At 37.5% G+C, this 16,181-nt stretch overlaps 1 protein-coding gene across 1 annotated transcript in view; it reads right to left on the bottom strand.

Moving 5' to 3' along the window:
* Positions 1–16,181, bottom strand: part of SLC10A7 (solute carrier family 10 member 7) — a 194,127-nt gene that overhangs the window by 122,076 nt on the left and 55,870 nt on the right. Inside the window, exon 5 of the mRNA XM_037058439.1 lies at positions 14,087–14,125. Coding sequence (XP_036914334.1) covers positions 14,087–14,125 — 39 coding nt within the window. The remainder of the gene's footprint in view (positions 1–14,086; positions 14,126–16,181) is intronic.

Genomic DNA, 16,181 nt, shown 5'->3' with positions numbered 1-16,181 from the left:
CATTTCGATAAGTACTTATAATGCCTCTCACATATTAATCTGAACTATTTTTATACATCATTGAATTGGTTCTTCTATTTTTCAGACTTGTATTTTTACCTTGTCTCTAAGATATGGTACAATTTCTTTTCCACCATTGCCTAGATTTCAATTCTTACTTGTCAATTTAATTATATCATATACTTCACAAGTTGTTAGAGGGTAAACCTTAATGATAAAACATATTTCTTTAATACCAACAGTGCAACAATTCTCTACAATGCCTTATAATGGTGATCATTTATATGTCTTTATTTTAAAATTTTCAGCCCTTTAGATATATGTACAAATCATATTTGGAGTAATTTTTCATGGAAAACTTTCTGGTCTATGAAGTCAGTTATTCCAAAGGTAACAGCATGTGGGTGGTAACCTATTACATAGGGATAATCTGCCCTAATCTGCTCATGAAAGGAGCAGACTATTTATTATAACAAGAAAAGCCTTAAAGATCACCCAATATTGACGTTAGCTGTGAGAATGAGTTTCCAATGCATTCTAAATCTATGCTGTGACTATAAAGCAACATAATTTTTTTATGGCTGTAGCACGTGTTTTATTGAGAGTAAAAGCTTACGGTTTAAAATCACTTTAACATTAGCAAGAAAAATTTGGTGGATAATCATGAACATGACACTGTGATTGTCAAACTAATTCAACATATAATTGTAATAATTAGCATACCTTTTAAAAGCATATTATATACAAGACATTTGATGTTAACATTCATTGAATGAATTATATTTATTCACTTAACAAATATATTTTGGATGCTTACCACGTGCTAAATAAAATAGGTGCTGTGAACCAAACCAAACCAACAAACATTCGCCTTCTTGGAGCTTGCATTTAAATAGGGGGAAACAGACAATAAACATTATAACTAACTAACTAACTAAGTAAATAAATAAATAAATAAATAAAATGTAAGAAGACAAGTATTCTGGAAAAAAAACAGAGCAAGATGACAGGCAGTGCTGGAGATGGGAGAGAAGGTCAGAATTTGAAACTAACTAGTTACACTCTATACTAAACAGTTACAATCGAGATGGCTAGTCATTGCAAAGGCCAAACCACTGTAAAAGAAAAGCTAGAGCAATCGCTTCAAGGGGCAGACAGGCTTGTGAGAAACGGGGTGACTGTGGAAAGGGTGAGGACAGTGCCAGTGAAGAGGTGGGATCGGGAAAGCGCTCCAGGGGCTGGAGGAGGAGAGTGGATCCACAGTGAGACTTACGCCTGAAAGAACAGCACGAAGAGACAGCGAGACAGCGGATGGGGCTGCTCTGGGAGGATCCGCCACCCGGCCCATCAGGCGGGGGCAGTTCAGAGGCACGGAAGGCGCTGGGCTCGGAGTGGTGTGCAGAAGAAGTCCGTGAAGGTAATTTATCTCACACCAGTGCACAGGACAGTGGGAGAGCAGACGGGGCGCATTGCCTCGGTTCTTGGAAATCACCAAAAGCAAAGTAATGTTTGCAAACATTATCCCTCCTAAATGAATGGATTAAAAGAATAACATAAGCATTCAAGTGGAAACCTAGAGACTTTTAGAAAATAGCTACTTAGAATTGCCTGAATGATTAAAACAAAAAACCAAACCACAAATATCGACCAATAGATCCAGTCCTCTATATCTAGAACTCTTTTATTAAGAGAGCTTTTCAACTTGATCCATAATCCTCAAAATAGGCACATCTTACTATTAAGTGGTGTGAATACGTGTAAATTAAGTGGATAGAGATCAAACGAGATTTCTTTAATTTCCAATCACTATTCCATGTACATCTCCATTTTACACTTCAAACAAGTAATTTTATCTTAAGTAATTATATTAATGTCATGTGTAATATCCTACGATAGAGAAACAATTTTTAACAGCCATGAATACTGATCTAATTATTTTCAGGAGCAAGCATACACATCACTATGTAGATACAAGAGTAACACTGTACAACTGGACTTACAGGAGGGACACCAACTGGCACAGCGACACCGGAAATCGGCTTCCTTACAAATGACATCACAATCAGGTGAGGTGCTTCCAAACTGTCATTTGCATTCACTGAACCCCCATACAATAAGCTTTGCTTTTAAAATATATATTAGATATGCATTTTAACTATAAAACTAAAAGACAGTATGTGTGAAATTTTATCTGACACTGTGACAGGGAAGGACTTTCTAATATAAAGCCTATGGGAAAAATCCACATGAAAACGGTGGATACATGTGGCAGATATAAAACTTTAAAAATTTTACAACAATATGCATAGCAGTGAGTACTGCAGAGTACCGTATGCAAACTGAGTATTGCAGAGTACCGTATGCAAACACTAACTCAGAAAAGATGACAGACCTTCAATTAAAAACAGAAACTATAAAACGTCCAAAAGAAAACAGAGAACAATCCTTGTTACTCTGGGTTAAATGAGGTTTTCTTAGGACACAAAACACCATGAAACATACAAGAAGAAAAAGACAAATTAATGAAAATTTAAACCTTCTGCTCTTTGAAAGACACTATTAAGAAAGTGAGAAGAAACATAAAATACATATCTGATAAATGACTGGTATCTAACACATACTTAAAAATTCAGAATTCAACTATAAGAAAACCCAATTTAAAAAAAATGGGCAAAAGATTTGAACAGACACTCCCACAACAAGATTGACAAATGGGCAAATAAGCACACAAAAAATGTCCAACATCATTAGACATTTACAGAAATGTAAGTTAAAGCTATGATGACATACCTATTAAAATTACTAGAATAAGTCTGCCCCTCATATGTAACAGGTGCAACCTGACAAAAAAATATGGCTCAAACAGAAGAACAGCTCAAAGCCCCAGAGCCAATATTTCTAAGCGACCAAGAGATAGCCAACCTATCAGATGCACAGTTCAAAACACTGGTGATCAGGGTGCTCACAGAACTGGTTGATTTTAGTCACAAATTAGATGAGAAAATGAAGGCTACACTAAGTGAAATGAAGGAAAATGCACAAGGAACCAATAGTGATGGAAAGAAAACTGGGACTCAAATCAATGGAGTGGACCAGAAAGAAGAAAGAAACAACCAAACAGAAAAGAATGAAGAAACAAGAATTCAAAAAAATCAGGAGAGGCTTAGGAACCTCCACATCTTTAAATGTTCCAACATTTGAATTATAGGGGTACCAGAAGGGGAGGAGGAAGAGCGACAAGTGGAAAAGTTATTTGAAAAAAATAATAAAGGAGAATTTCCCCAATCTGGCAAAGGAAACAGACTTCCAGGAAATCCAGGAAGCTCAGAGAGTCCCAAAGAAGGTGGACCCAAGGAGGAACACACCAAGGCACATCATAATTACACTACCCAAGATTAAAATGAAGGAGAGAATTCTAGAAGCAACAAGAGATAAGGGGACAGTCACCTACAAAGGAGTTCCCATCAGACTGTCAGCGGATTTCTCAAAAGAGACCTTTCAGGCAAGAAGGGGCTGGAAAGAAGTATTCCAAGTCATGAAATCCAAAGACCTACAGCCAAGATTGCTTTATCCAGCAAAGCTTTCATTTAGAATGGAAAGGCAGATAAATCACTTCTCAGATAAGGTGAAGTTCAAGGAGTTCATCATCACCAAGCCCTTATTATATGAAATGTTAAAGGGACTTATCTAAGAAAAAGAAGATAAAAATATGAACAGTAAAAAGACAGTAAACCCACAGATATTAACAACCACAGCTAAAACAAAAGCAAACTCAGAGGACAGCTAGATCAGGAGCAGAACCATAGAAATGGAGATCACATGGAGGGTTAGCAACAGGGGAGTGGGAGGAGAAGGGGGAGAAGGTACAGAGAATAAGTAGCATAGACAGTAAGTAGAAAATAGACAGGGGGGAGGGCAAGAATAGTATGGGAAATATAGAATCTAAAGAACTTGTGACACATGGACATGAACGAAAGGGGGGAATGGTGGGGGAGGGGTGTGCAGGGTGGAGGGGAATGAAGGGGGGAAATAAAACAACTGTAATGGCATAATCAATAAAATATATTTAAAAAAACAAAGATAAAACAAAACAAAAAGACAGGAAAAATGCAATAAAGCCATTGACAATTGTGAAAAAAATTACTAGAATAAAAAATACTGCTAATACCAAGGGCTGGTCAGGCTTAGGAGCAACTGAATTTCTCATACACGCCTGGTGGGAATATAAAATACTACAACCACTTTAGAGAATGCTTTGGTGGTTTTGTAAACTGTGAAACATACTTACGTTTGACATGGCAACCCCACTCCTAGGTATTTCCCCAAGAGAATGAAAACATGTCTATGCAAAACTTACACTCAAAACTCATAGGGCTTTTATTCATAATCACCAAGCATAGGAAACAATCCCAAGGTCATCAAGTTGGTAATGTAGCACCATTTAGCAGTTGGAACGAATGAGCTACTGATAGGTACATACAACACTGGTGAATCATAAAAACATATGCTGTTTGAAATAATCCAGACTCAAAAGCTACATACTACGGATTCCATTCTTATGACCTTTTGGAAAAGGCAAAAGTATGAGAGCAGAAAACAAAAAACCTCAGTGGTTGCCAAGGGCTTGAGATGGGGGAGATGACTGACTACAAAAGGACAAGAAGGCGCTTTCTGAGCAGACAGGAACACTCTTTACCTTGAGTGAGCCAGTGGTTAAGTGACTATACATTTGTCAGACTCATAGAACTGCGCCGCCGGAATTGGGGAGTTTTTCTGTATATAACTGTATCTCAGTAAATCTGACTCAAGGAAATTTTAACGTTCTGTCATTCAAAAATCACCCCCTCTCACTCACACACACTCAAAATCTAAAAGGTTAAAGATGCACAGGGGAAAATATCTGTAGTATATGTAATAGAGTATTCATATCTTCCATACATAAAGACCTGTTTGAAACCCAAATCATCATCCTAATAAGGAAAATAAGCAAACCACAGGAACAAATTTTGTATAAGAAGAACCTCAAATGATCAATGAACCAATAATAAAAGGTCAACTTCTCAATCAAAAAATTATAATTAAGATAAAATATCAGTTTGTTAAAATGTTAAAAAAAATGGTGGTCAGAGTTGTAGAAAGGAAATAAACATGCCTGTTAGAATGGTAATTCAGCTCAGCATTAAAGGAGGGCAGTTCAGCAATATTAAGGAGCTTTTAAAAGCTTGTAGGATTTGCCTAGTTATTCCTCTTTTAGGATTTTTTTCTAAAAAGAATAAATAAAAGAGAAAACCATAGATTTATGCACAAAAATGTTGTGGCAGCTTTAAAAAAATAATACAAAACTAACATGAACTCAACTGTCTACCAATGAGGAAATAACTAAATAAATAGCAATACTCCATTCAAAAGAATATTAAATATGACATCCATTATAGAAGGCAAAATCAAGTTGGAGTAGAAATAAGAATATGAGGAAATGTTCACACATGTTTTTAAAGGGGAAAAAGCAGAAGATAAGTTGTCTGTACAAAGCACAGACACAAAGCGTGAGAGTGTTTGTACCCATGTGCAGTAACACCCAGGGCGCGTGCCAGAAGGTGAATAGCAGCTGAATCTAGTTCTCTCGGTGTTTTGTGAAACTTCTCTGATAAACATATACATCACTAAATAATTATATGGCTGCTATTACCTATCATTAAATAATTATAATAGATTTTTAAAAGTTAATTTTTTACCCAATACTCCCACAGTTATATATAGTAAGGCACTTTTATAAGTCAGCTTTTGATATACTTAAGAACTATATCTGGTATCTGATCAACAGTTTTTTAAAAACATCCAGGTTGGCAGACACACAAAGTTTAAAAAAACTAGTTTTCTTTGGAGGTGCAATAAAAATGGGAGAGTTTTTAAAAAATGAGTTGGAGATAATAATCTACTATTTTATTTGAAATTTTATAGTTAAAATAATTAGTCCTCAAACTATGTTGGGCCAAATCATCTACCATCACTGGAGGGAAATTAAGAATCAGCTTGTCTGGTGAGTCACACTGTGAAAAATGCCATTTAAATCCAGGATGCTAAGAATCATGCATTATTCTTTTGTTTGTTTTTTTGTTTGTTTAAGTGCTAGAATCTAACAGAAGTCCACAAATGTTTCATTACTGAAATTAATATAAGGTCAAAGTACAATATGCAGTGAACCAGAGCTGAAAATTATCTTGATGTTTGACATTTTAAGTGACACGATAACCTGCCATTGCCAATGGCACTGACCATGGCTTTCAGGAGTGCTAAACGTTTGCCCGAAAACCTGAGTCCACAGTGGGGCCTGAACACCTAGCATCGCTTTCATCGCAAAGACCAGAAATTAAAGGCAAGGTTCTCTTTGGTTGGTGGAATCTACAAGTTTATCTGCTTCTTTTCACATGTCCAGATTTATTTTGGAATGGCACTGAGGCCTGAATCAATGAGGTGAATATATTAGTAATGGGGAAATTATTACCTCCTCCCCCACTCCACCCCCCATCATATGACTTCATGTTCTCACCTTAAGAACTGGTAATGCAGATGAAGACAGGTAACTTAGTTGTTTGGCTCACCACACTATTATCCCTAGATATTATCCCCAAATATTAGCTTAATAAATAGATGAAGCATGACATGCTTTTGGTTTGGAGAAACAGAAGCAGGGAAACGAGAACTCCCTGCCACATTATCATTGATTGGCAGTTATTGGGCATCTCCTACCAAAGGCCCCGCACTGAGCAGTTCGTTGGATGCAAATTAAGGAAATGCAGTCTCGGTTTTAACCAACTACTAGGATCATATTTCTTAGGAGGCCCTTTACAAAGATCTCATGCCCACCCCCCAACTGCATGTATATATTTTTTATTTTTGTATTGTACTTTTTTCCACTACCGTTCAGTCCCCTTATACACCCCACCCCCTCAATCACTACGCGGTTGTCCATGTCCATGAATTCTCTTTCCTTGTACTTAAATGGGTACAGGAGCAAGTACTTCTCCATTTTGAGAATGATGACATTTTAAAAATTGATAAAAATGAAAATGAAAGCACATGGCATTTGTTAAAGGGTAATAAAATAACTTCAGTCAATTGGCTAGTTCTAAGCCAGTAGATTTCTTTAAATAGTAATGAAATCACTGCTTTTAAAAAAATCCATCATTATTAAAATTAAAAAAAAAGTTGCCTCAGCCTCCACCAAAATTAGATTTGTAAGTTGCTGGTCATTCGTATAATTAAATCTATGTCACAAATTTGCAAGAAAAATGGTCACTGTGACTAATGCATTTACTTGCTACACAAGTCCTGTCAGACAGCAGAGAGCATTACGCTGCTAAAATGGAGTAGGGAAGGATTCTATACATTTTTATGAAGGAACAAAGACCTTTTTTTTTTATTTACGATGACTGTACTCTAGATAAGAGTTTGTTTTAGAAGCAAACCTGCACGTAGCTACCACAGGGCTTTTCTCATGCCAGCACTACAGCAACACGTTTTTAACTCTACAGACACGCTGGGCACCCGCACATTGTTCTTTCGGGGAGAAGGGCTGTGTAGAAAACGCTGTGAGGAAAGAAACACGAAAGGTTCCGGCTGCCAGAGACCTTGGTTCTGGGGGCTCCTCGCCTGAGCTCTCCAGGCGGTTTTAATTCTCCCTTTGGAGGAAGGGACTGAGAACGGCGTCGGAGAACAGGGCTGCCCCCAGTGCGAGGCAGAGCAAAATGACTTGGAGGATGCAGGGACAAAGCATTAGAGACTAAATTTATTTCTTTTCAAGAAAACTCCGACTGCAGGAGGGAATGGTTCTTGGTTTGAGGCTTGTTCTACCTGCACTTTTTATCAGAAGGAGGATAGACTCAGTCAGAATCAGAGCCTGGTAGAGACAGCAGAGCTTAGCTATAAAATAATACTAGCTTTTTTCCATTTGCTTTAATTTCAGTAACCTTCTATTCATGACAAGATTGCTATTTTTAATTTACAGTGTTAACACAAAGTTTTGTGTGAAAATAAATTTACATTTAAAAGGTGAGTTTTATTTAATCTAACAATACAAATATTATATTGGCCAGGCAAAAGTCATAAAGGTGCCTGAACTTTGGAAGACATTGCTTTAAAGGCAGTTCCTGTCTTTTCTCTTTCTTAAATCATTTATCTTAATTTATTTTTTCCTGTATTTATGCCTTATGTATTTGCTTCAGTATCTAGAAAAGTGCCTTGAATCTAATAGACTCAGTACTTGTATGTTAATTTTATATCCTATTTTCCTATTCTGTGCCACAGTGCTAATGAACCCAAATGTATTTTCACAGAAAAAGCAGTCTTTTCTCACAATCTGACTTGTACGATGTTCATCTGCCCGAAGAGGTGAGAAAGTGAAATGCACAGTTCACGATGGGCCCATCTGATAGGGTGGAAGACCCCTTCCTATGGTCTGCACACTGTTCAGAAGGTATTCTGACACCTAAGTCAGGGCACTTCACAGCCCGGTTTCACTGAGTTCTTACCAGCAGAAAAGGTGAACTTAAAATGACATGCTACAAGGTAGTACAGTGCTGAATACTGCTTAAAAATTCACTTGTTTGTTTGTTCTGGCTTACTGAAAATAAGCTTACCTGTTTTCTGAACAAAAAATGAACTTTGGAGGGGGAAATCAAGATCTCAAGTGAATAATTTGGGTTGGTTGAGCTTTTAAGCAAATTAAGGGAAAATATCAGCACAGTTTTCAGTATTGCCCAAAGTGGATATTCCATAAACAAACTAAATTAAAAACTGACATCCTAGATTTAAGTGAAAGCAAAATTAAACGAACAGCTGAATCACATCTGGCACCATCCCGAATCGTCTGTGCTGATCACCAAGACTCTTGCTCTGATATTTCAAAAGGCACCCAGCCACCAAGGAGTAACCAAGTAAATGCACTTCCTCTCTGACCATTCCCGGTGTGCTTGGGCATGTTGCTGTACAAGGAAGAAAGAACAAAAGAAGTTACATCCCAGGTTATTAAACAATGCCATTTGTGTCTAAGATGTCTTTCTTTCAGCACCTACAACAGCATCAGTTAACTCTTCAAATCTTTCCACAAAGCTGGGCAGCACGGGTGGCCCAGCCAACGCAAAGAGGAAAGACAGGCGGACAGTCAGTTCTTCAGCTCAAGGCAAGGAGTTCCCTGAATACCTGGTCTCACGTGAAAAGAAACAAAAATTATTAATCTCAGGAGATAATAGCTTCTTCTGGTTGCAGCAATTACTATTTTAAGAGAAGACTACATGAAGAAAAAACCCATTTCTTAATACTTTAAATGAAGAGGAGATGTAGAAAGTACTCTTTCTTTCCACATCTCTTTCTCCATCTACAGTGACTCTGACATCTTCTTTAGACTTGACATTACAGCGTTCACTAAGATGACTCAACTGTGTTTATCATTCTTTGCAGCTGTTTCAGAAACCCTTATGTTTATGTTGCCATGTGTCACTACGATGTATCACACAGTTTTAGAAACTCCATTCGGATGGTCAACTTTGTTACTCATAGGGTTTTCCTTTCAGATCAGGAGTTACCAAAACTAGTACACTGGCTTAGGAGTCTAAAAAGAAAGAGGTCCTGCCTTTACCTTTTATATTTTAACCTATAATCTTGAAGACCGGGAAATGCCAAATTCAGCCTCCAAACCAAAAATGCCACAGGTCTAACAAATCATGTGACTGAAGTTTTTTTCAATATAGTTGAATGTTGTCAAATGAAAGAAATTTTCAAATGGAATTTTTTTTAAAGTTGCTAATATCTGTTTTTAGAAATCTTCCCTTTGATGAAGAAGCAACACATGAGGTATCTGACCGTGAAATACATGCTTTTACATAGAAAAAAAATATATAATTTTAATGGTATTTAAGTTATTCTGGTGGTTGACTATCAAACTATATTAAAATCTCATCAAGGGAAATCTCAAAATACTTATTATGCTCCGCAATTATTGTTAACCAAACAATTTAAATAAGAGGAGGAGATAATGACATTAACTTCTTAACTTAAAGCAATCCTCTGTGGCATGATTTTAAAATATTCTGTTGGTCTGAAATTTATGTAAATTGAATTCATCTATCATTGGTTATTACCAGCCTAGCTACATTAAAAAAACCCCACCATTTTCTGTAACAATTAGCTGTTTAAAACACTGTTTTAATTATACCTGGGACATTATTAAACTAGCTATAAGTAATATGTACACTATTTTATTTGGTATACCCAGAAGTCTGAAAATTAACAAGAATTCCCTCACAGTTCTTTCTTCAAAAATTCTTGTAATAAAAGCTTTTCTTTCAAAGTTTTAAGGTAATCTAAAGTAAATATTCTTTTCAGATTCCAATATGTAAATACAAAAGAAATGGTCACTCGTAACCAGACAATAATCACGGACTTGGTGTGTTTTAACACTACAGGAGTTAGTCTGAGAGAACCAATTCGGTTTTGTGTGTGTGTGTCCATGGTCTCAGGCAAACCATGGCAGAGCCTGGACACAACACAAGCACCTTATCTTATCCAATCCTCACCACAACTGCACAGTGCAGACACCAACACTATCTCACTTTACACACATGGAGGGTGGTGTGGCGAGGCCAGTATTCAGCCAAGTAAGGATAGAAACCCAGGCGAGTCTGACACCAGAAACCATCCTACTAACCATAATCCTAAATTTTAAGAATAGGGTCTCATTGAAATTAAGAACAATCTGACAGTAACCAGAGGGGAGGTGGAAGGGAATAATGGAGGGAGAGGGGAGAAGGGTTTTCAGGAACAACTATAAAGGACACATGGACAAAACCAAGGCAGGGCGGGATCAGGGGAGGGAGGTGGGGATGGCTGGGGTGGGTGGAAAACGCAGACAACTGAACTTGAACAATAAAATATGTTTTAAAATGGTAATAGGGAGACACTTCCCATTTGTAAAGAAAACTCCCCCAACCCCTAACAAGTACCACCCTTTAAAAATCACAAAACATGCCCTGGCTGGTGTAGCTCAGTGGATTGAGTGCGGACCTGCGAACCACCCGATCTCAGTTCGATTCCCAGTCAGGGCACATGCCTGGGTTGCAGGCCAGTTCCCAGCAGGGGACTTATAAGAGGCAACCATACATTGATATTTCTCTCCTTCTTTCCTTCCCTTCCCCTCTAAAGATAAATAAATAAAATATTTTTAAAAATTAAAAAAAAAAGAATCACAAAACACAACCTGAAGTTTATAATTCAGAATTACAGTAAGTCCTTCCCCCAAGCCCAGTTCAGGCCCCAACTGCTCCCTGAAGATTTCTCATATCATTCCACTGCGATTCATCTCTTCTTTCCAACTCCTGACCACTGCTGTCCAGTGTTCACGTGCAGAAAGCGCTAGCTGCCTGCTGCGACCCACTCTCCTCTTCCGTAGCAACAGAAATCCAAATGTCAGCTCTTAGCAAAGGGCAACGTCCCAGCCCCTCCAGTGGCTAGGTGTGATCACATGACTAAGCTCTACAATAAAATATTACCAAGTACAGTGTTGAAATTCTAGGAATGCTGTTTTCACCAGCAGACTTAGCTTCCAGGGGAGCTCTTCAGTCCTCTTTCACTTTACCTTGCCATCTGGGCACCTTTCTGGCTGGAGTGCCTGCAGCTATCTTGGGTCACGAGGCAACCTCGGGGAAGGAAACTCACGCTGTGGAGTGAGGGGGGCGGAGGAGGAAGAGCAGCGTGCCAGTCCACAAGGAGACCGAGAGGCCACTGTATCATCCTTGCACAGCCTGCTCCGGGTTTTACCTAATACAGAAATAAACCTTTTCCTCGTATAAGCTGCTTTTGCTTTTTTCTTAAATAAGTTGAACCCAATTCTAACTGATATCGTTCAGACTCACACATATTTCATAATCCAAGGTTTACTGTAACTATGATGGAGGAGTGAGAAAAAAGAAATAGAACTATTTCTTTTATAACACTTCAGCAAAACATCTCCAATCACAATTTTCATTCTCAAATCCTCTGGTTATTTTCAACTTTGGGAAATAAAAAGCACGGGCATGAAATAGAAAGAAAAACAAAAAAAAACAAACGCACACTAGCGCCTCTCTGGCATTGCTCTCCCATCTTCTCCCCTCTCTTCTCAGCGAGCGAAGCCCTAACACACGCTGAGGCCCAGCTCCGAGAGGCTGCTTCTGTCTGACCTTTGAATGAGGAGCGCACATTCCCTCTGCCATTTGGAAGTAACATACCATACAGGAACATCTTTTGTTTTGACTTCTTCACTTTTACATTGTGTTTCTTTTTGCACATGTCAATTTCACAGCCCAGAGGTACCCATGTCACATTTCTTTGCACACCCCTAGAGCTACTAGAAAATGACCTCTGTGTGGCTGGACATCAATAAATACTTTTGAATGATTAACTGGATTAAGATAGAAGATAAAGAGAGGGGGTAAAAGCAGAAGACTAAAAAATGAGAATGCACAAACTTTTAGAAGTGAAAAATCATAATAAAAACCCAGGAGTTTCCCAGGACAAGTTTTACTCTGCTGAACCTTACTGAAGAGTCAGACCTTGCAGAACAAATACTGCGATGTGCTCGTTGTTCAGAGTCAGTGCCAAGTTGCAGCTAAACCAAGTGAGCTTGTTTTCCAAATAAGGGGCAATGAATGCAGTTTGCTTTAGTTACTCAGACAATTGCCTCAACCTAGTTTATTAATGACCTTAGACATTTAAAAGAGTAGAGATCCAGCTTAGGAAACCATGCTTTGATAGTGAATGTATATGATTCCAAACCACATAAAAAAATTGGATTCCAGCAAGATCATATTTAACATGTTATTCTGTCAATGGTGATAACGTACAGAAAATAATACTTGCACACATGCAATAATGACTTAAAATATTATTGGGTCTAACATAAGTAGGTCAAGAGATCATTTTCATTAAATTGACTCTATTATCTCTCTTCTGAAACCCAATGATAATACCACTTCAGGAATAACATTACTACTTTAAAAACAAACTATATCCCAAACATATTTTGTAGAAGCTATGTAAGTAAAAGCTCTGTAACCCTGAAACATTAAAATTTGTATAGAAGTATATAGAATTCACACTCTGTAATAAATACATTTGAAAGCTTTAACTACATTTAAATATATACAATAACAACATCAAGAACACTTTATATAGAAGTAATTGACATTTTGCCTAGATACATGAATCAGTTTATACTCCATTGATTCTACTCTCAATTATTTGTACTACATATCTGCTAATAAGTTATGTACCTAAAATACAGTATTCTAATTTAATTTTGTGAGTTTAGTGAAGTTTTAGGGAGGATAGAAATAAAAACATTCAATTAACATAAAATTCAGCTTCTTTCTCATTCATTCATAATATAAATCACATTTTTTGTTATACTATCTATTTTTAAAATGATTAAAAATGCTAAAACAGTATTATCCTTTAATTATAACATATTATATCTATGAAAGTTGAACTATTTTTAATCTTTTACATTCAATTTATAGTTTGCTTATCAAAAAATATTACATTTTCTTGTGAATTACACATTAGATATTTCCTCATTTCAATTTTTTTCATAGATTTCTCAGAAGAAACCAAGACAGTAGCTTCTCTGACAATGAAATGTACAAAATAAATGACATGTCAACAAGTAAATGAGCACTCCCTGTCTGAGCAGCTGGGTCGTGTCTCCTTTTCAAAATCCTTAGCCCCACGCTACAAAATAATAATAATCTAAAAGACCTCATTAAGTGATCAATATATTGACATAACCTCTATAAAGAGACATATAGTGTTTTCATTGATTCCATGAATCCGTTAAATGGAATATTAAACCCAAGTCTACAAATTATATTGTAAGAGAAAATATTTTTTATTTATTAACTATTTTTTCTAGGTTACGGATAATGGATCATAAAAAATACAAAAACTCTTATATTCAACCATATAGTAAAAGAAGTCCAACATTACTAAATCTTTCATACAAATACTATCACAACAAAAGTTATAATAGACAAGTGAAACCATGTTTACTTACCAAAAAACTTCCAAAGGCTGAATTAAATATTGCTGCTGCCTATAGAGAAAATAAATGGGGGGAAAACTCACTGAAGGTGAATAGGAAAAGAAAAAGCCAAGATTATCATTGTCCCATCCCCACTGTTCAAAAACCTTAAAACATTGATGCCATAAGGCCAAGTTAGTCACTGCCTACACAAACTGCCATCGGCCGACACTTTACCGAGACAGATGAGCGCAGGAACTCAGAAATAACAGGTCTCCAAAGCAGGCAGAGCGGGCTTGCCCCGAGACTCTCTGAACCTCTGCGACAGCACCAAAGAGCTAGGACCAACAACAGTGAACGGAAGCCTTGTTATCCATTTTACTGCTGAAATTAAGACAATCAGAGGGTGATCTATTCATAAAAAATGTTCATATTACTGGGAAAGGAAACCCAGAACTGTTAGGAAAATATTAACTCCTCTCTATTAGGGAGCCTACGTCCTAGGAGACCCCCACAAAGTGAGGTCGGTGGTTTCCATACACACTCATTAAAATCATGAACAATGTTTTCAGATCATGGAAGTTATTGCTATTCCATTCCTTCTACAGCAGAAACAAGCAAGAAACACTTCAATTGGGTGTTCAAAGTTCAGAGAAGAAATATTTGACTTTGCTTACCTAAATATCCAGGGAATACATAGTAGAAGTAATACAGCTCTTAACTTTAAATCAATTTACCCCATTAAGCTATACTTGAGCCCTAAAAGCATCTCGAATTATTCAAAAAGGATAGGAACTTGTATAACATCCCATTTGATGAAAGAAAAGAAAAGGAAAGCAAAAAACAATAAAAGGCAAAAAGAAGGGTAGAGAAATCCTAACGACATCGCCTGCAGATCCAGAGCAGAATTAAGTTAATCATCGTGGTCATTAGCAGCCACATCGTAGTAAGAACTCGATGTCAGTTCAGCAAGTTTGAACCAAGTCCAAAGCCAAGCTAAGAGCTGAAGCTGGAAATGCCTTCTGTTCCAGAAGAGGATGCGACGAGAGTGCATGGGTAATGAGATCCTTGGCTCCAGAGAGCTCAGCTCTCCTGTTCAACTTCATAATTAATTCAAAGCTTTGATAATTTCATTAGATTTCTCCTTTGCTGGCCCCATCAATAAAAGATGGCACTGGACCACACCTCCTCCTTGGCATAAATGCAGGCACAGACCAGGGAAACCTTTGCTTCCTGACAGGGGAAACGGCATATGGTGTCCCGTGTTGCACAGGGAGCAGTGAGAAAAAATGAAGATTCAGCTACATAAAACATTGCAGATGACAACTGCAAACTACAGCAACATGACCATATCTTCCTGGAATTCCATTCTGGATGAGTCAGGAAAAAGTTTTATGTGGGGAGATCAACAAGGAACGCTGCCTTCCCTCCTACAAAAATGCACCTTCCCCACAAAGTGTTCATTTCCTGACCCTATGTTGTGCTTAAAATGGACTGATCTCTACTTTTAGTAAAGGAATGAAGTCTTCCCCTTTGAACTCCACTTCCAAATTTGCTTCCTGCCAGTGCCTTTCACAAACCTTACAGTTTTGTTTAACATTAAAAAAATGGATGGTTAGAAATAAAAAGGCCTAGAAGCCAAGTAAAATAAATATCAATTACTACTCATCAGACCAACTCACCATACTCACACTCCCTCCAGTTCTCTTTTTAAACCCAAACACAAGGAATATGTTCCATATGATTGGCTGTGTTGCTGCATTTTATAAAATGACAGTGACAGCTTAGGTGCCCAAAGGTGCTTCAGGCCAACTTATTCCAAGCTGGTTTTCTGACAGAGGTGATGGATTTGAACTCACTCATCCACACTATGCTCAGTCTTTCCATGAAGTGAGAGCAGGCGGTCATCGGTGAGAGCTTTGGGAACTTTGAAGACTCGTGTAAAATCAGACACTACACCAAGAATCTAGGGCTCGATATCAATAGAAAATGAAGCTCGTAGTCGGCTCACTCCTACACTTGTGGCAGAGGATTATGTTCTCCAGAGTTCCCACGAGAGATGATATTCATAGAGTATTTACAACTGATATACAAGGGACATGGGTGTCTTCTGACCTAATGAGGAATT

Source organism: Sturnira hondurensis, unplaced genomic scaffold (genome assembly GCF_014824575.4).
Source record: "Sturnira hondurensis isolate 20B ecotype Veracruz unplaced genomic scaffold, ASM1482457v3 Scaffold0010128, whole genome shotgun sequence".
NCBI lineage: Eukaryota > Metazoa > Chordata > Mammalia > Chiroptera > Phyllostomidae > Sturnira > Sturnira hondurensis.
The sequence above is the reverse complement of the archived record's forward strand: the minus strand, read 5'-3'. Positions and strand labels throughout refer to the sequence as shown.